We start from the raw sequence: 20,165 nt of genomic DNA, 5'->3' as shown, positions 1-20,165 counted from the left end.
ACCTGACTGTTTAGCGGCTCTTATTCCTCATCCCTGGTGTAGGTAGTTCCAAAGAATATTTAATGAGGCTGGGCTCCAGACAAGCCTGTAATCAAGACACAAGCCCTAAAGGCTACATCTTGATCTGCCTGCACATCTGTTCTATAGTGTTGGGCAAAGGAGTGCAATGATTTCTATGCAGCCACCCTACAATTGTCCTGTGGTAGAATCAGGCTTTGTTTTTCCCTTGATGCTGTAGAGCAGTGTATGGCAAACTGTGTGCCGCACTACACCAGTGTGCCTCCTGAGACTTCAGGTGTGCTGTGACACACTGGCGAGGAGAAGAGTCATCCATGCAGCTGACTGCCTACAGGACGTGCTTCTCATGGCGAGATGATGAGGAAGGAGAAATTAGGAAGTAGGAAGTCAGCCGGCACAGATGACTCTCCTCCTGGCCGGTGTCTCTCCTCTTCTCCCCGCACCTCCCGGATCCCTACATCGAAGTGGGATGTGACCAGATGGCCCTTTGCGCATGCTCAGTCATCGATGCGATGACATCATGCATGTGCATGACATCATCATGTTGACATCCACGCTTTTCTGGGTGTCTTCCGACTGGGGCACTGGATTTAGTATTCCACCGGCTGGAAAGTTTGCGAGGCACTGCTGTAGAGTAACACAGTAGATGACGGCAGATAAAGACCCGAATGGTCCATCCAGTCTGCCCAACCTGATTCAATTTAAATTTTTAGATTTTTTTCTTCTTAGCTATTTCTGGGCAAGAATCCAAAGCTTTACCCAGTACTGTGCTTGAGTTCCAATTGCCAAAATCTCCGTTAAAACCTTCTCCAGCCCATCTACACCCTCCCAGCCACTGAAGCCCTCCCCAGCCCATCCTCCACCAAACGGCCATATTCAGACACAGACCATGCAAGTCTGCCCAGTACTGGCCTTAGTTCAATTTTTAATATTATTTCCTGATTCTAGATTCTCTGTGTTCATCCCATGCTTCTTTGAACTCAGTATCCATTGTTCTGCCCCCATATTCAGATTGCCTTTACTGGAATATTTAAATAGAGTGTATTTCTTTAAGATAAGGTCCAGAGTGTACTGCTGGTACATCCGGTAGGCTGAGCCCCACCCTTTCTCCTGGCTGCTTCTTTTTGTGTGAGGAGATAGCAGACTCCATTTTAGAGCTGCATATGGCCATAGGAATGAATTATTCCCCATCTGGTTTACACCTTTGAATCTGCTAATCTAAATACAGCTTAGCCTGAATTTACTAGCTTTGAATCTGCTAGTCTAAATACAGCTTAATGGGCTAAGTTGAAGCACAATATTTTTATTTCACATAGTATGTTAAAATATACTACTTGGCTTTCCCTAAACATAGGACATGCCAGTATAGTGTGAACTTGTATAAGTAGAACTTCCTTGAGATCAACTGAACAGTGTTTATTTATTTAAGTTTTGTATTAAAGAAAGTTGTTTAAGGAATACAGAGTCCAGTCTAATAATATTAAAGGCTACAGGCTCAATGAGTTTATGCTGACTGGGATCCTCTGGGAGAGAGCCAGTTACATCCATTTTCAGTTGGCCTGAAGAGGATGAAATGTTAACAGGAAACTCTGGCTATCTTACCTTCTTCCTTGCTCTGCAAAGTGTAGGTCACTGGGGTGCTGGACTCTACTGGTTTCCAAATTACAAGAGCACCAGATTCATTCACTTGGGCAATGTCTGGACTTGTTGGACAGCACGGGATTTCTGTCATAGAAAGACACACAAAGCCAAAATTTATCATTCCACTAATATTTTGGACATACAATGCTTTTATTTTGTTGGTGTAGAGTCTAATAATTCTGCAGTATAAAACAATTTTACCATGAGAAAGGACCAAACCAAACAGAAATCATGTTTTAATACAAACACAATAGAGTGGTTATTTTAGAAGCCCTGTTTGCGATTTATCCAGGTAAACTTACCCATAAGATCATCAGAGTACCTGGCAAAATTCCAAAGAGTAAAGCAGATTTTATACTGCTTATCCTAGGAATAAGCAGTGGATTTTCCCAAGTTCATCTTAATAATTGGACTTGAATAATAATAATAATAATAACTTTATTCTTCTATACCACCACAATCTTGCGATTTCTAGGCGGTTTACAATCAAGAGTGCTGGACATTCAGCGAAATACAATAAGTAGATATTCAGAGGAAATACAGAGATCAGAGACCTCAGGAGGCAATAGTATAGAAATACAATTTGCTGAGCGAAAATGTAATATGTACATTTTAGTAGGTAATGTCCGACAGAACCTGTTGGGGATAAATAGCAACGTAAAGTTACGATAAGATGAAGATAACAGATTATATTTATAAAAGTGCTGTAAATTCAGGTGGAATAGGGAGGTTGGAGGGAGATTATTTACTTTTAGGAAATTATCCAAACCTTTTCTAAACCCTGCTAAGCTTACTGCTTTCACACCTGAATACACACAGAAAACCCAAATTTACAAAGCCAGTAGTTACATATTGAAAAGGGTGTGGTTTGTTTAGGGCTTGGGTGGAACCAAAATCTACACGCATATTTCCTAGTTCAGAAAGGGAATGCACATGTATACCAATCTCGGATATTTCTTTCTTAATTCCCCATTGTTCACCCCTCCCCCCCCCAAATTTAGAGTGTATTAATATTGTGGCTTCTGTTCGTAACTAGGAGTGTTTACATGTGTAGGTTTCTAAAATAGCAGACATACACTTGTAAGTTCTGAAATACCTTTTTATACACGTATGTGTTGGTACTTAACTCGTTTAAATTGCTGAGTTGGGTTCTAGAATGGCTATGGTGCTGAACAGCTCCTCCAGGCCCGACTTCTAAATCCTACAGAACAGCTTTAAATACAAGAAAATCGGTTTTGGAGTATCGTGTAACAAAAAATTTAAAAGGAAAAGAGATTATGGCAGCGAAATTGATACGGAAAGAAAAGGATAATATCAGAGCTGGAGAGTGCAAAGTGGCAGTTGCTTCATCTCAGCCCGGGACAGCATGGACGCAGTGGCGTACCTAGGGTATGTGGCACCCGGGGCCCATCATTTTTTGACACCCCCCCCCCCATCTATATGAAAAATATGATTTTTAGTACCAATCTACATATCGCACCACAAGAGTGTACCTAGGAAAAGGCTGCATCTTAAACATTGCAGTGAGCACTAGAACACCAACACATACATTGTAAAACTAAACAAGCCAGATCCCGCACAGTCAATTGGTCCTGTAGTCAATGCCAACTGAAAACTATGTCTTTTTCAGAACACACAGAACAGAGATACACCCTCGCCCAAAATGGAATAATCACAAACTAAAAATAGAAATATGTAGACAAAAGTTAAACTGATCCGCCAAGAAACCAGACCCTGGATACAATGCAACACCACAAAAAACAGTAACACATGTCCTCTAATACAGTGCAAAATATAAAGACAGTAGATGTAAATTTGAAAAACCTGATACATAACAATCACCACTTTATAAATTAACAAATAAAAATAAAACAAATAATGAGAAATAAAAAAATACCATTTTATTGGACTAATCCCCGTAAGCTCGGTCCCCATCCCCGCAAACCACCTGATTCCATCCACACAAGCCTTGAATTGTTTATATTAAAGTATAAAAAGAAACAATATTCTGTACAATTGTCAATTTATAAATCAGCGTCTTCTCCCCACTCTCTTCCCCATTTCCCTTCAGCATCCTCAGCCCACTCTCTCTCCACTTTCCTTCAGCGCACGCACATAAAAACAAGCAAGTAATTTTATATCATTTTCATTCTATTCATTCATAGAAATTAAAGTCTAGATAATGCCAGTCACATAACAAAACATGATTTTACAAAAATAATTCCCTGCAGTCAAGCCTGCAAGGATTACTAGATGTCTTTCAGCAGTTCCCCTCCCTCCCTCCCCCTTACCTTTGTGGCCAAGTCAAAATGATCTACCAACAATAAAATTTTAAAAACACAAAGCACGCTGTACGCAGAGAAAATGTTAATTATCATTTATATTCCGCGGGTTTTCAAAGAGGTCAAGGCAGATGACTTTATGCAATGTCACCTCAGTAACAACTATACAAAAATAGACAAATATTACCCCTCCCTTTTTACTAAACTGCGATAGCGGTTTTTAGCGTAGGGAGCTGCGCTGAATGCCCCACGCTGCTCTCGACGCTCATAGGCTCCCTGCGCTAAAAAACTCTATTGCGGTTTAGTAAAAGGGGGCCATAGTGCAAAATATAGACAGCAGATATAAATTTTCAAAACGGACACATTTTGATCACTAAGTTGAAAATAAAATCATTTTTCCTACTTTTTTGTCTGGTGATTTCATGAGTCTCTGGTCCTTCTTCTGGTCCTTCTTCTTTCTCTCTCCCCCTGGCTCCCCTCTTTATTTCTGCCTTTCTTTCTCTCTCCTCCTGGCCCCCCTCTTTATTTCTGCCTTTCTTTCTCTCCCCTTGGTCCCCCTCTTTCTTTCTGCCTTTCTTTCTCTCTCCCCCTGGCCCTCCTCTTTCTTTCTGCCTTTCTTTCTCTCCCCCTTGACCCCCTCTTTATTTCTGCCTTTCTTTCTCTCCCCTTGGTCCCCCTCTTTCTTTCTGCCTTTCTTTCTCTCTCCCCCTGGCCCCCCCTCTTTATTTTTTCCTTTCTTTCTCTCTCCCCCTAGCCCGCACAAAGCCATCGTGCCGATTTCTCTACTTCCACGATTCTTTCCCTATCCTCACCCCCAAGCCAGCAGTCGATTTCTTCCTGCTCCTTCCCCGATGTCCTGAACTTCATCGGGCAGCAGCAGCATTCACAATTCACTGCTGTTGCCCGCTTCAGGCCTTCCTCTCTGTCGGGTCCTGTCTTCATGAAAACTGGAAGTAGGCAGGACCAGGCAGAGAACAAGGCCTGAAGCCGGCAACAGCAGCGAATTGTAAACGCTGCTGCTGCCCGAAGAAGGTAATGGAGCACCGAGGCAGTCCGCTTCTCCCCCCTCCCAGCCGAACCCCCGCTGACCCTCCTATCTCCCCCCCCCCCCGTGAACCTTTCCGACCTTCCCAGCGAGAGCAGCAAACCTCCTTCGCGGCTTTCTCCTCCCTCTGCCGCGTTACTGATGACGTCATCAGTGATGCGGCAGAGGGAGGATAAAGCCGACGCTACTGGAGGGAGGTTTGCTGCTTTCGCTGGGAGGGTCGGAAAGGTTCACTTGGGGGAGGAGAGATAGGATGGTCAGCGGGGTTTCGGCTGGGAGGGGGGAGAAGCGGTCTGCCTTGGTGCTCCAAGGCCTGGCGCCATTACCTTTTTCGATAATGGCGCCGATGCTGCTTTCGCTGGGAGGGTAGGAGCGCGATAGGGACCGGGCCAGCTGTGCACCCCCCCCCTAAGGCGGCACCCGGGATGGACCTCCCCCTCGCCCCCCTTGGTACGCTACTGCCCTGGGGAAACAGCCTGCAACAAGATCGCGCGATGCCAGAGATCTTTGCCTGCTTCGGCTGTTTCCTCCGCCGCGGTCCCGCCCCTCCTCTGACATCAGAGGAGGGGCAGGACCGTGGCGGAGGAAACAGTCGAAGCAGGCAAAGATCTCTGGCATCGCGATCTTGCTGCAGGCTGTTTCCAGACGCGACACCCGGCGCAGGGGGGGGGGAACTGGACCGGACCGGGAGCACCCCCTCAGGGCTTGGTACCCGGGGCGGACCGCCCCTCCCGCCCCCCCCTTGGTACGCCACTGCATGGACGGCTGCAGAAATAATGGTAGAAATATCAGCAACTGTGGAGGCATCACTGGATTTAAAACTAAAATCTCTTTTGGACAAAATAACTGAAGTGGGAGATAGTGTGGCTGTGCTGAATAGAGATATGATAGCAATTGGACAGTGAATAGATTCACTGGAGACAAATATCATAGAAACATAGAAGATGACAGCAGAAAAGGGCTACAGCCCATCAAGTCTGCCCACTCTGCTTAACCACCCCCTGTCTATGCCCTAATGACCCAATTTCCTTATCTTAACCCTCGTAGGGATCCCATATGGGTATCCCATTTATTCTTAAAGTCAAGCAGATTAAAACAGAAAATCAGAGACTAATCAACACTTGTAGGATTTTAGAAGAAAAAGTAAATGACCTGGAAAATCGCAATAGGAGATATAACCCGAGACTTGTTGGTATACCCGAAAATATTTTAGAAAAGGACCTGCGAGCCTTTTTAGAATCTTGGTTGGTTATACAGTTGAATTTACCTAATGATGCTGGTCCCCTAAGAGTGGAGAGAGCACATCCTCTGGGAACTTTAAGGGAAGGTAACCAAAGGTTCTCGCATTGTTATATTTAAAACATTGAACAATGCCCATAAGGACATGATTGTTAGAGCGATTCGGTCGGGGAAGCAGTTAATTTATCAATCAAAGAAAATACTTTGTTTCCAGGATTATTCCAGTAAGGTGGCAGCGCAGAGGAAGATTTTTTTCTCCGCTATGCACGCGCCTTGCAAAAAATAATGTACCCTTTGCTTTATTATTTCCAGCAAGGCTACGTTTGAATTTTCTTGGAAAATTATTTCACTGATTATTCAGAAGCTGTTGATTTTATAACTTCTCATCATATTCTTTCAAAAGAGGGAAATCAAAATAAAGAAGATTGAATTACAATGGTATATTAACAGTTTGAGAATTGGAACACTGGATACTACATTCTTTTTTGCCTGAGGAAACTATGACATTTAGAAAGTGGGCAGTTGATAGACATCTGTTTGTATGATGCTTTTGAAAAGAAATAAACTGGGGATGAGAATATTTACTTGGTTTCTGTTTGGATTCATGTTCCGCCACTTATTTCTGTCAGATGGGATGATCAGTGACACTCGGAAAAGCACACAGACAATATAAAAGCATAAACAATAACCCTTTATTATATATATATATATATATATATATGAATATAAGAATAAAATAGCATCACCGTAATCCCAGGCAACGACCATCTTCACAATTGGGAATCCCTGCAATTGATAGGTGGGTGGACACGGGAGACTGTCCCTTTAGACGTCTTGGATTCTAATGTTAGGGGCAGAATTCCGTTCTTATATAGGATGAAAACTGCTGAGTTCATAGTAAAAACAGCTGGTCCTGCAGTAACCAGCAGTTCTTTATTACGATTCAGGCACACCCGGTCCTGTCCTTTTGATGTCGTTTGGACAGCACTCAGGTCAAGGAGGTGTTAAACCAGTTTCCCATCTGGTTTTACTGTCCTTTTGATGTTGTCTTGGCAACACCCAGGTCAAGGAACTCTGGATGTCAGATAAGCAAGGAGGTGTTGCAGAAATCAGCTTCCCATCTGGTTTTACTGTCCTTTTGATGTTGTTTGGTTTTACTGTCCTTTTGATATTGTTTGGGCAACCCCCAGGTCACGGAGGTTAGATACGCAGACTTGAGGAGACATATTACGTAGAGTTTCAGTATACCCCCTGGCCATAGGCATAACAGTCCACCCCTGGATCCTCAAGTCTGCACCTCCCAATAAGAAATCATCCGAATAAAGGGAGAGGGTGTCCGTTTGTATACACAATAGGTAAACCCACAATTAAGAAATGTTAACATAAGGATAGTTAAACAAAAATATAGAGTAAGGAATGAAGAAACACCTTTTGTGCTGTAGCCCTCCCTCTAGTAAAAGCATCCCACCAAGGGTGTGCAGTGGTAGCTTCAATGTGATCTGTCACAGAATGCAAGTCAAAATTCATCTATTTTATGCTGTATCAAAGTAAGGTTACATTGCTGATTTGCTTTATTTAGGATTGCTATATTTTGCATGGCTTTCTTTATAGATGGCAATAAAATACATCGGCAAAATAAAAATTAATATTTACATTTGATATACACATACTAAAAAGGGAGCTTGAATAGCAGGAATCACAAGTTCAACAGTACTGCTAGCAACACAAACATTTTTATATGATATTTCTTGTATAAAGGTATAACCTTGCGGTGGAATGGTCCATTGGCACAAATTGTAGATATGTTGTAAAGAACATGGTTCATAGATGACACGTTTGTTTTATTTTGTTCATCTATTTGTTGCCCATGATAAGTGGGAAACACTAATTGGGGTCCCAATGTCAAAGGCATCACCGTAAAAGGACACATTGTTTCATTTCAAAATTACACCATTTTCTATCTAAGGGTACAGAATGTGATGTGGTTTTAAATCAATGAGATAAAGTTAATTCTTTGTGGTAAAAAAACAAAACACAGTTATCATTGACGACATGTAACATTAACTGATCATATCTTAGTGTTAGTTCATGATTATGTACAGTATTTGGCACCCATTCACCTTCCCATCTAAATACATCTGCTACTCTGGAGCCAAAATATGCTTGTTTGCCAGCCAGTATTTCAGAAACAATAGTATTTACTATACCTCAGGTTCTACATTTAGGTAAAATGAGAAAATTAATTTTCCATTCATAAATTATTTCCTTATATTCTAAACCTGGTATTCTTGCATTCCCTAATATTTCTTGCTAATTAGGCATTTTACTTGAAAGTATCACGTATAGGGAATCATGGAAATTAATAATCTTATTAATATTATATTTGTGCTCTTACTCATGGCTTACATACATTTAGGGTAGATTCATATTCACCATCGATCACTGCAGTTATCTGGTATCCCGTTTTTCTTAGCAGCTTTGGTTAGGGTCTGGCTATGCTCCAGTTTCAATAGGCTTGCTATGCCACTCACATGCCTTCACTCATGTAAGAGTCAAGTGCACCACCCCAAGAGACCAGCCCTAATGTGAAGTGGCAGGATATAGGCTCACTTCTATTCCCAAGTGGGTGCCACATAATAGCGTCATGGCACGGCACTGTATGTCTGGTTGCGTGTTATCATCTTCTCGATCTGGTGAAATTTTCTCTTAACCCAGCATGTTAGCCAAATCATAAGAATAAGAGAGCAGAGCTGACCAATTCTATCACAAAGGGATGAAAGTCTATATGGAATAACATTTCCCAGTACGTGATTTTCCAAGGAAAATATTTCATCATGACTGTTTAGCTTCAATGCTTTAGTTACAATAAACACCCCTAGTGATAAAAGAGAAGATAAGAAAAAGAAAAAGGAGAAAAACCACTTTATGTATAGAATGTGATAACATGTGACACAATACTTGTGTGTAAGGTAGTATTTGTTTGAGATAAGAGAAACAACACTAATGCACTTAAAGGTATTCTGTAGGACATTTAGAAAATACACCTTTTTATGTTCTGGACATAATTATTATGTCACTTAAGAGAGACCATAAACACGTACTGATGGTAATACCAAAATAACTTATGTCAGAGATGTGCACTGCACTATTTATACCTGGTAAGTTAAATAAAGAGAGACCATTTTTTATTTTATTTAGCAAATATCAAATACCAATGAGCACCAGTTTACCAGGTATAAAGCTTTCTAATTTTTTCTCTTCAGATATCCTCTTATAATATAACCCCTAACTAAATTATAATTGGGCTGTATGAACCATAGCATAAAATCATTGTGAGCATGGTTTTCATAAGAAACTTTCTTGTATGTGGGGGAATCTTTTTTGAAAAGGGATATGGTACCATTTGGACTAATAGAAGGGGTGGGAAAAACTCTGGAAATGGCCAATGTGCGATGTTTATTGGGGTACCCCATAAGCTAAAACAGACAACACATAACAGAAACAGACAAACACAGAGCTCCGGCATGCTTTCTTCCATCGGCAATGATTCAGGGTTGAATTTAATCTGTAAATAAGCACACTATTAATCAAAAGAGTCATAAACAAATTTGGTATCCATTGGATTCCCACTATCAGGTCACAGTGCTGGAAGTATTTTAAATATGGCACAGTGAAATTGGTTCTAATGACCATGTCTGGATGCTAAGCTTCTAAAAGAAAGAGAGATAGAAACTTAAGTTAATTGCTCTATAGTTTTGCTGGTCTCCTTTCTATCTTCTTCCATTTCCAAGCTCTGTCACACAATCATAAGAGAGTGCAAGCAGGGACATTTTAATCTATAAAACATACAAGAGAGGTTTACGTGAAGGTACAGTGGTTCACAATGTTCGAGTTTGAGGTAAAAGACACATTTGCAAAATCACTTGGAGTGCAACTTCCTTATACTATCTAACAAAACTTTATACATTATAAAGGTCACTTAGCAATATTTCTACTTTTTTATTGTCCCACCTACCCCATATGTCACCCCAGATGTGAAATATGTTACCTCCAGAATCCAAAAAGGCCTGAGTTTGTTTTTTACTTAGGGGAGAAGGGAAGTTTACAATCTTCTGTTTAACTTTCTCTATCACCTTTCGGCATCCTTTTGCCCACTTAGTCAATATAGTGTGATAGTTCTACTCCTGCATGTAAGGTCTAAATGTTCTGTTATAATCTTGTGATAGAAAGTGGGACTATGTAAGTATTCTTGTGGTAGTCTGGTAAATATATATTGCCTCCCTTGCCAAGTGAATGCAAATTATTCCTGACATTGCTCCACTATAGGAATAGTAAAGAATGCATTGGCTAAATCAGTAACTGCCTACCAAGTACCAATTTGTGATTGAATTTGTTCTACCAGTGTTATCACATCTGGAACGGCTACACTTAAAGGTGTCATGTGTTTTATTCAACTCTCAGTAATCTACTGTCATTCTCCAGCTTTCCTCTGTCTTGTGGACTGGCCATACTGGATTATTGAAGGCGGAGGTACCAAAACTATAGATTCCATCAGAAAGCTGTAATGTTAACCATTTTAGGATATCTAGCCCTATTATATTTTAAGGAATCTCATTGATCAATATAGTATATTCCCAAATTGGTAATTGCCCAATTTTAAAATTGGTAATTTTTTTTCCTTTCTTCCCGCTTGTATAATTTTCCCCCCCCAATCCTGATATTTATATTCCTCCACCCCAGTGTCCACTACAGCTTGTACCTTTTGCTCCCCAGATTTCCAATAAATATTTATCTCTACATGCAGACGCTGCTTTAATTTGGTCCAGGCAAACACTGAGGCTTGGCATTCACATCATTGATCCTCCCAACATTTCCACCCTTTTAAATCAGGATAAAGAGTGGAAGCAGTTTCCTCCGGAGGCACCAAAATATCCTCCCTCTCTTCTTTGTTCACTTGTGCTTGAGACATAGATTTTTTTCCCAGTCCTCTACTTTTGTACATTTCCCATAACGTCCCTATATCTTTCCCATCTATTTCTTCCCCCTTTACACCATCTTTTATTAATGCCAAAAACATATTCCTCCGAGACACCCGATTAGCCCTGTTTGAATTGGATTGTCCTTTTCTCTTTTTATCAAAAGTATTTTGAGGTCCCCAGTCCCCCCGATCTCCTAACATTCAGACTGCTTCTAAGGCTTCCAAAATAGTCCTGTCTATTTGATTGATCAACAAAGTTATCATTACCTGTTTGTATGCCGGTGCAGCATACTTAATTTTATTTCTCATGGACACAGTAAAAGGTAATGACATATATGTGTCAGCGTGACCTATTACTAAGGCTACCTTCATAGCCTCCTCCTTAATTCTCATTTGAGCATCTTTTAATGTATACCAAATTTTATCATTTGAGGGCCAATCAGATTCAAATGGATATCGCCTCGTGACACCCCTACTAATTATCTCTAATAAAGACCATTGGACATATTTTGCAGGATAAGGATCCTCCCGTAAAGCATCTTGTACTGCTGCTTCTTGACTAATTTGAACAAATTTAGGGGCATCTGTGGCATCCACCATAATCCCTGCTGCGCCCAGCTCCTGTACCCGAATTACCCATTGTATTAGTGGTTCCCCAGGCCGCTGTGTAAAGCGCGCCATTATATCCATGATTTCCTGTTGAGTAACATCTTCCATAACATTATTTCTAGTCAGATTTTTTCCTGTCTGCAGATTTCCCTGTAATCTTTGTCTCCTCACAGGCTTTGCTTCTAAACTTTCTGCCTGCTCTCCTTCAACACATATATCCTCCTCACTGTTATTAGAATTTGAATCCCAAATATTCCCATCCCGTTTGTTTGGATTACAATCATCCGGCAGATGATAAATTAAGATTTTAACTTTTCTGTAACTCACTTTCCGCCTCCGTTTCTTGTATTTATATCGTGCACATTGCACAGCTGCCTTTTCTGTTACATTTTGATAGGTGTCTACCTTATCCATTAACAACTTATTCTGACATTGTAGCATTGTAATGGCATGCTGTTGATTACACCTTTTCTTTTCCAGCTCTCCTAATTTCAATTGTAATTCATGTTTAGCTTCATGCAAATTCCTCCAGTCTGACAAAATCATCCTTCCTTGTCTAGAAATTACTTCTTGCTCTTCTCCTTTTGAGATTTTCACCTTTTGTAAGGAGGCACATAATTCATGTGGATCCCCACTTCCAAAAGTACAGGATTCACATAATCCTGCTTCTACAGACCACTCAGTGGCCATTAATTTACCTATACTGTCATTCCAATCCGGAATGGAGGGATTGGGAGCAGTGTTCCCTCTAAGCGGGCGGGTGTTGTGAGCAAACTTTTTTCACCGTGAGCCAAAAATATCGGGCGCCAGCAAGTTATGAGCCAACTCGCCCGATTCTCCTCTCGCCGCCCTGCCATCTGCCGTACGCCTCTTCCGATCGTGCGCTGTGACGAGAAACGTGTGCGCTGCGATGTAATATTTTGTGCGCCAGCGCACGCCAGCGCAGCTTAGCGGGAACACTGGTTCAAATGGTTTTATTTATTTCCCCAAATTTATTTTTGTTATACGCATTGAAAATATTTGATATTGCGTTTAAATCAAAATCTCAATAAACTTGAAACGAGTGCCCGTGAGATTGTGGGAGGGTTAAATACTCAAAACTTAGAAGTTTTTGCTACGCCAGCTTTCTGGTATCTTTACATACAGTGGCGTACCTAGCATATGTAACATCCGGGGCCCATCATTTTTTGGCACCCCCCCCCCCATCTGTAAGAAAAACATGATTTTTAGTAACAAACCACACGTCACACATGAGTACCTAGGAAAAGGCAGCATCTTACATATTGCAGTGAGCAGTACATCAATACACCCATTGTAAAACTAAACAAGCCAGACCAGCACAGATCAATCCTACACCGTCAATCCTAACAGAAAACCATGTCTTTCGAACACACAGAACACAGAAAACACCTTCGCCTAGTAAGGAATATGTAATCACAAACTAACCCCTCCCTCTTTTACAAAACTGTAGTGTGGATTTTAGCTACGGAGGTAACAGCTCTGATGCTCATAAAATTCTGAGCATCAGAGCTGCTACCACCAAGGCTGGTGCTAAAAACGCTTCACAGTTTTGTAAAAGGGGGGATAAAATAAAAATACATAGACAAAGGTTAAATTGAACCAGCAAGAAGCTGGACTCTGCATACAATGCTTCACAGAAACAGTGACACATGTCTCCTAAAGCAATAAATAAATAGAAATTTTTTTCTACCTTTGTCTTCTGTGGTTTCTCCTTTCCTCATCTTCTTGTAACTCTCTTCCTTCCATTCACTGTCTGCCGTCTCTCTTCCCCTATATGGCATCTTCTCTCCTTCTATGCCCCTTCCAGAAACTGTATGCCTCCCCCTTCCATCTCTCCTTTCACCCCATTGGTCTGGCATCTCTCTCCTCGCCTTCCCTCTCCCACACCTCTCCTCATAGTCTGGTATCTCCCCTTCCCTGATTCTCTGGCATCTCTCTCCTTTCCTTTTCTTCCATCTTTCGCTCCCCCTCCATGCTCTCACATCTCCCCCTTCCTTTTCCCTTAGACTGGCATACCTTCCTCCTATGCTCCAAGCCCTGGCATCTCCTTTAATTCCCTCCCTCATCTTCCTTCTCCCTCCAGCTGGGTACCGCAACACTCTTCCCTGCAGCTCTGCACTTCCCCACAATTGCCATGCTTCGGTTCCTCTTCTTCCTTCCTTCCTCCCCCCCCCCCCCCGCGGGACCCTGCGGCACCATCAACTCTTACTCCCTCTAATGTCGGCCCTGCAGCTCCAGACTTCCTCGCACCTTCTCCCCTCCCCCTTTGGATCGCTATTATTTTAAATGTTATAGCCGCGGAGCTGTATCCATCAGTGGAGATGTCTAACCTCGGCCTGCCCCGGAACTCTTACTGCAGCAGCCGCCCGTCTAGGCAGGAACAGGAAGTCACTGTTGCAGTAAGAGTTCCGGGGCAGGCCGAGGTTAGACATCTCCACTGATGGATACAGCTCCGCGGCTATAACATTTAAAATAATAGCGATCCAAAGGGGGAGGGGAGAAGGTGCGAGGAAGTCTGGAGCTGCAGGGCCGACATTAGAGGGAGTAAGAGTTGATGGTGCCGCAGGGTCCCGCGGGGGGGGGGGGAGGAAGGAAGGAAGAAGAGGAACCGAAGCATGGCAATTGTGGGGAAGTGCAATCCCCCCAATGCGTCCCCTTACCTTACCTCCCCTTACCTTTGCGACGCGTGTGTGCGCTGTGAAGAGAAACTTTGCGCTGCGATGTAATATTTTGTGCGCAAGCGCAGGCTAGCGCACCTTAGCGGGAACACTGATTGGGAGCCTGCTCCTCAACCCCTTGTTTTCTACATAGCTTTTCTGACCACATTGATCACCCCACTTCTGGTACCAATATGTTCCGCCACTTATTTCTGTCAGATGGGATGATCAGTGACACTCAGAAAAGCACACAGACAATATAAAAGCATAAACAATAACCCTTTATTATATATATATATATATATATATATATGAATATAAGAATAAAATAGCATCACCGTAATCCCAGGCAATGACCATCTTCACAATTGGGAATCCCTGCAATTGATAGGTGGGTGGACACGGGAGACTGTCCCTTTAGACGTCTTGGATTCTAATGTTAGGGGCAGAATTCCGTTCTTATATAGGATGAAAACTGCTGAGTTCATAGTAAAAACAGCTGGTCCTGCAGTAACCAGCAGTTCTTTATTACGATTCAGGCACACCCGGTCCTGTCCTTTTGATGTCGTTTGGACAGCACTCAGGTCAAGGAGGTGTTAAACCAGTTTCCCATCTGGTTTTACTGTCCTTTTGATGTTGTCTTGGCAACACCCAGGTCAAGGAAGTCAGGATGTCAGATAAGCAAGGAGGTGTTGCAGAAATCAGTTTCCCATCTGGTTTTACTGTCCTTTTGATGTTGTTTGGTTTTACTGTCCTTTTGATGTTGTTTGGGCAACCCCCAGGTTACGGAGGTTAGATAAGCAGACTTGAGGAGACATATTACGTAGAGTTTCAGTGTACCCCCTGGCCATAGGCATAACAATTCAAAATATTACTATGGAGCACAGCAAGTTATGAAGAGTCTGGTTAGAATTTAGCAGCTATTGAAGGAGTGCTGCGAGTTATGAATCCTTTAAGTAAACAAAGACTTAATTGGAGCTCGGATGTTTATGCTTTAACACAGCTTGAAGGAAATACAGAGTTGGATCTTTTGAATACAAGTGATAACTATTTCTCCGGTTTTTGGATATACACATGCAGCCACTGGTTTGGAATGATCCACATTTAAAGGAATTTCTGAAGAAACATTTCCTGTTAGATTGAGTTAATAACTTCAAGGAGCTTTGTGACCATTTGACTACTATGCGCTGATTGGAAAGGATGCAGTATGGTATGAAGAGGAACTCAAGCAATTAAAATTGTAAAATTCATCTGAAAGTTTTAAGTGAAGAAATAAAAGTCAAGAAAAGAATGGAGAGCAAATGATAATGCATATTTGGAGGTGTATTAGCATGCAAAAGTAATTTACAAGATTGTCATATAGAAAATACACATTTTAAATGCCTCTTGATGCATTACTATATTAGTTAAAGTTCAGTTTTAATAGAACGGCAAAAACCCGGTATGATACTAATAAAACCATTTTTTTGTGTGTGTTTAAGAAGTATTTAGATGGAAGAATTTGTAGTGAAAAAATTTTTTAAATATGAAAAGTAATTTATGATATATAGTACTTTCAGGAAGTTGATAAGTTTACATAGCAATTGTTAAATTATATATCAAAGGTGTGAAAGTATTTTACAGAAACTTCATCTTGTATTATTTGCTTTACTTATGTTAAGAATGATATAATAGGGTGTTTGGTATGATAAGTCATTGTTGATGAATTTGAAATAGTTTATTTGAAAATGTATACATGGGAATTCTTTGAATTATATAGATGATTTATATACATACTTGGGTATTTAACTGAATATATGAAATAAGTAATGAGATTTATGGATGAATGGGTTATATAAATTGTTCTTGAAATATTAGGTTATGTTTATATACATTCTATTCTTTCTTTTGAGACTTTATGGTAATATTTATTATCTTTAATAGCAATTTGAATAATTTATTATATAGTATTATTATATAATTAATATATAGTATTAAATGGTTTTGTTGAATTTTATCTCATTTTTTAAAAGTTTTAAATAAAGCTAATTATAGAATAGCTATTAATAAATATTTACAAGATCTGGGGATTATTAGAATTATATTTTATTTATTCTATTTATTAAAGAGGTCAGGCTCGGGAAGGAGATGGGGGGACATAGCTATGATCCTAGACAATTTATTTGTCAAAAGGGGTGCGATAATTTGGGGGCTAATTTTTGGGTTAGATGGAAGGTTGTGATGGGATGGTCAATGGGAAGGGGATTTTGGATATAGGCAGGGGGGAGCATAGGAGGGAGAGAGCTGAATGGAAGATGACCATAAATATGAATAAAAATTTAAAAAGAAATATGGAAGGTAATGGAAGTTTATGTTTTTCAATACATAATGGGGACTGGTGGCTGGGATAGTTTCCATTATTTGAATGGTTATTATTTAGGATATTTATATTTTCTTACAAAATTAAGTGAATAAATGTCTTTAAAAACTTATCTCTTGGAATGTGTGGGTGTGTGTGGGGGGATTTCATCTCCAATAAAAAGGAAAAAGATATTACAAAGTCTACAAAGACATAAGGCTGCTATACTTTTTTTGCAGGAAACACATTTGTCTACACAGGAGCATGCAAAACTTCATACTTGGTGGGTGGGTGATATTATTGAAGCCCCGGCCCTTAATAGGAAAGCAGGGGTAATTATTCTTTTTCATAAATCTTTGATAATAGAAAAAATACATACAAATATTGATCCAAAAGGTAGATATATTTTGGCAATTGTAAAAATTAATGGGGTGGAATTGACGCTTTATAGGGCAATGGTCAGACCCCACTTGGAATACTGCATCCAACATTGGTCTCCCTACCTAAAGAAGGATATAAAACTGCTGGAGAGGGTGCAGAGACGAGCAACTAAACTAGTGAAGGGTATGGAGAAACTGGAATATGAGGATCGACTTAAAACACTGGGATTGTTCTCCCTTGAGAAAAGGAGACTGCATGGGGATATGATCGAGACCTTCAAAATACTGAAAGGAATCGACAAAATAGAGCAGAGAAGATTATTTACATTGTCCAATTTGACACGGACAAGAGGACATGAAATGAAGCTAAGGGGGGGCAAGTTCAGGACTAATATCAGGAAGTTCTGCTTCACACAGAGAGTGGTTGACATCTGGAATACTCTCCCAGGGGAGATTATTGCGGAATCGACAGTCCTAGGCTTCAAAAGCAAACTAGATGCATATCTCCTTGAGAGAGGCATATAAAGATATGGTTGGCTATAAAATAAGCCAGGTGTATACCTAGCAGGGCCTCCGCGTGTGCGGATCGCCGGACTTGATGGACCGAAGGTCTGATCCGGAGATGGCACTTCTTATGTTCTTATGTTCTTATATGCTCCTAACACTTATGATAAAATTTTTTTTTTCCTAATATATTAAATAACTTAATTCAACATGATTCTTGTTCTATTTTAATAGGGGGTGACTTTAATAGGGTGGCAGAACCAGAAGTTGACAAATCAGTTCTTAGAAGGACAGATAAGCTTGACACTTCAAAAGGGGTTCCTTTATTGTGTGATTCTCTTCATTTATTAGATATATGGAGAGTGGTGCATCCATTAGAAAGAGATTATACACATTGTTCTAGAGTGCACAATACTTATTCTAGAATTGATTACATTCTTTGTTTAGATATACTTTTTCTAAGATACATGAGACGGGTATTGGTCCAACAGAAATCTCTGATCATGCATTTGTTTGGACTATATTTACTTTAATTTCTGAACCTTTGAGTACACCACAATGGAGATTCCCTTTAGATTTATATTATGATGAAAGATTTAAAGAACATATTTTTAAATGTTGGAATAATTATCAACTGAATAATGAGCAACATAAGGAAACTCCTATTTTATTTTGGGAAGCTGCAGAAGCAGTTTTGAGGGGGGAAATTATTGCATTTTCAAGCCAAAAAAAGAAAGCTCGAGATAGAGAGATTTTGAGATGAGAAAAACGTTTAATACAGATTAAACGTATCATGCTAGATGTCTTACTGATGATAATAATGCTAATTTACTAGCAATTCAACATCAATTGAATGAACTTTTGCATCAACGAACTATCAAATCAGTCAAATATTGTCAATATCAGTTATATAAACATGGTAATAAGACTGGAGCTTTGTTAGTGGTAACACTAGAATTTTAAAAATTAAATCCTCCCAAAATCAAATATATACTAAAGAAAAAGATATTTGTAAAAAAATTCAAGATTATTATTCATTCTTGTTTACATATAGTCATGATGATGGTTTATTTAGTGATACTTATTTATCTAGTTTAAATTTACCATGCATAGGGCAGAATGACCAAATTCATTTAAATCATCTAATTGGGGAAGAGGAAATGTTATTAGCTATTCAGCAAAGTCCATTGGGTAAAGCACCGGGATTGGATGGATATAGGGCAGAATTTTATAAGATAATTACATTACATTACAGATTTCTATTCCCCCATTACCTTTCGGTTCAAAGCGGATTACAAAAAGAGTTATGGAAGAAGGATTACAAAGTTAGATCGTTTCCAAGAGAGGGATAAGAAGGATCAGGGGTTGGGGAAGGGAAGGTAAGAAGGGGTATTCGTGGTATTAAGCTTTATTAAGGGATTTCTTGAAGAGTATAGTTTTTATTTCCTTTCTGAACATCTTGTAGTCTGGGGTAGTTATAAATAGGTTGGAGATTTGGGGAAAAATATATTTTCCTCTTTAATTTCAATGTTTAATAATCAAATTTTAAAAAATTTTTATCATCAACTTTACGTCAATCACAAATTATTGTATTTCCAAAGCCTGGGATAGATCCCAAGAAGGTTGAGTCTTATAGGCCAATTTCTCTATTATGTTATGAGGCTAAATTGTTGGCAAAAATTTTGACTAATAGATTGTCAAAAATTTTACCAGATTTGATTGCTGAGCCACAGGTAGGGTTTGTTAAGGGAAGAACGGCAGTCAAAAATATTAGATTAATATTATCTTCTTTGGAATGGGTACGTCTAAAAAATATTCCTTTGTTACTTATTAGCTTTGACGCTGAAAAAGCATTTGATAGGGTTAGATGGGAATTTTTATTAGCAGTTTTAACTAAATATGGTTTTATAGGGTTTTTCAAGATGCTATTAAAACATTGTATTCGGAAACACAGGCTAGAGTTTATGTAAATGGGATTTTTTCAGATTTTTTTCAAATAAATCAAGGAACAAGACAAGGTTGCCCATTATCACCATTATTGTTCATTTTAACATTGGATCCGATAATTAGGGATATAATTTCAAATACCAATATTAGGAATATTAGGAGGAGAATTTACTTTCCAAATAGCTGCATTTGCTGATGATATTTTAGTTCATCTAACAAATCCACAATTATCTTTGCAAACATTATTAGAAAGTTTTAGAGAATTTGGAGATTTTTCTGGATTTAAATTAAATATGGATAAGTCTGAGGCTTTAGCGACTAATGAAAATTTAATAAGAGAATGAGGTGCAAGTTTTCCATTAGAATGGACGGAGAGTCATTTTAAATATTTAGGTATTTATTTGCCAGGGGATTCTAGAAGATTGTATAAAGTAAACATCCCTATTTTGTTTAACTATACAAAAAATAAATTACAAAATTGGCAAAATTTACCTTTATCTTTAGGG

General features: G+C 39.7%; 1 protein-coding gene across 13 annotated transcripts in view; it reads right to left on the bottom strand.

The window, feature by feature from the left end:
• OBSCN (obscurin, cytoskeletal calmodulin and titin-interacting RhoGEF) overlaps positions 1-20,165 on the bottom strand; it is a 762,040-nt gene that overhangs the window by 31,103 nt on the left and 710,772 nt on the right. For all 13 annotated transcript variants that reach the window (XM_033931804.1, XM_033931806.1, XM_033931805.1 and 10 more), the window contains one exon: positions 1,621-1,743. In XM_033931804.1, coding sequence (XP_033787695.1) covers positions 1,621-1,743 — 123 coding nt within the window. The remainder of the gene's footprint in view (positions 1-1,620; positions 1,744-20,165) is intronic.

This window comes from Geotrypetes seraphini, chromosome 2 (assembly GCF_902459505.1).
Source record: "Geotrypetes seraphini chromosome 2, aGeoSer1.1, whole genome shotgun sequence".
In the NCBI taxonomy this organism is placed as follows: domain Eukaryota; kingdom Metazoa; phylum Chordata; class Amphibia; order Gymnophiona; family Dermophiidae; genus Geotrypetes; species Geotrypetes seraphini.
Note: the sequence above shows the minus strand (reverse complement) of the source record. Positions and strands in the feature narration are given on the sequence as shown.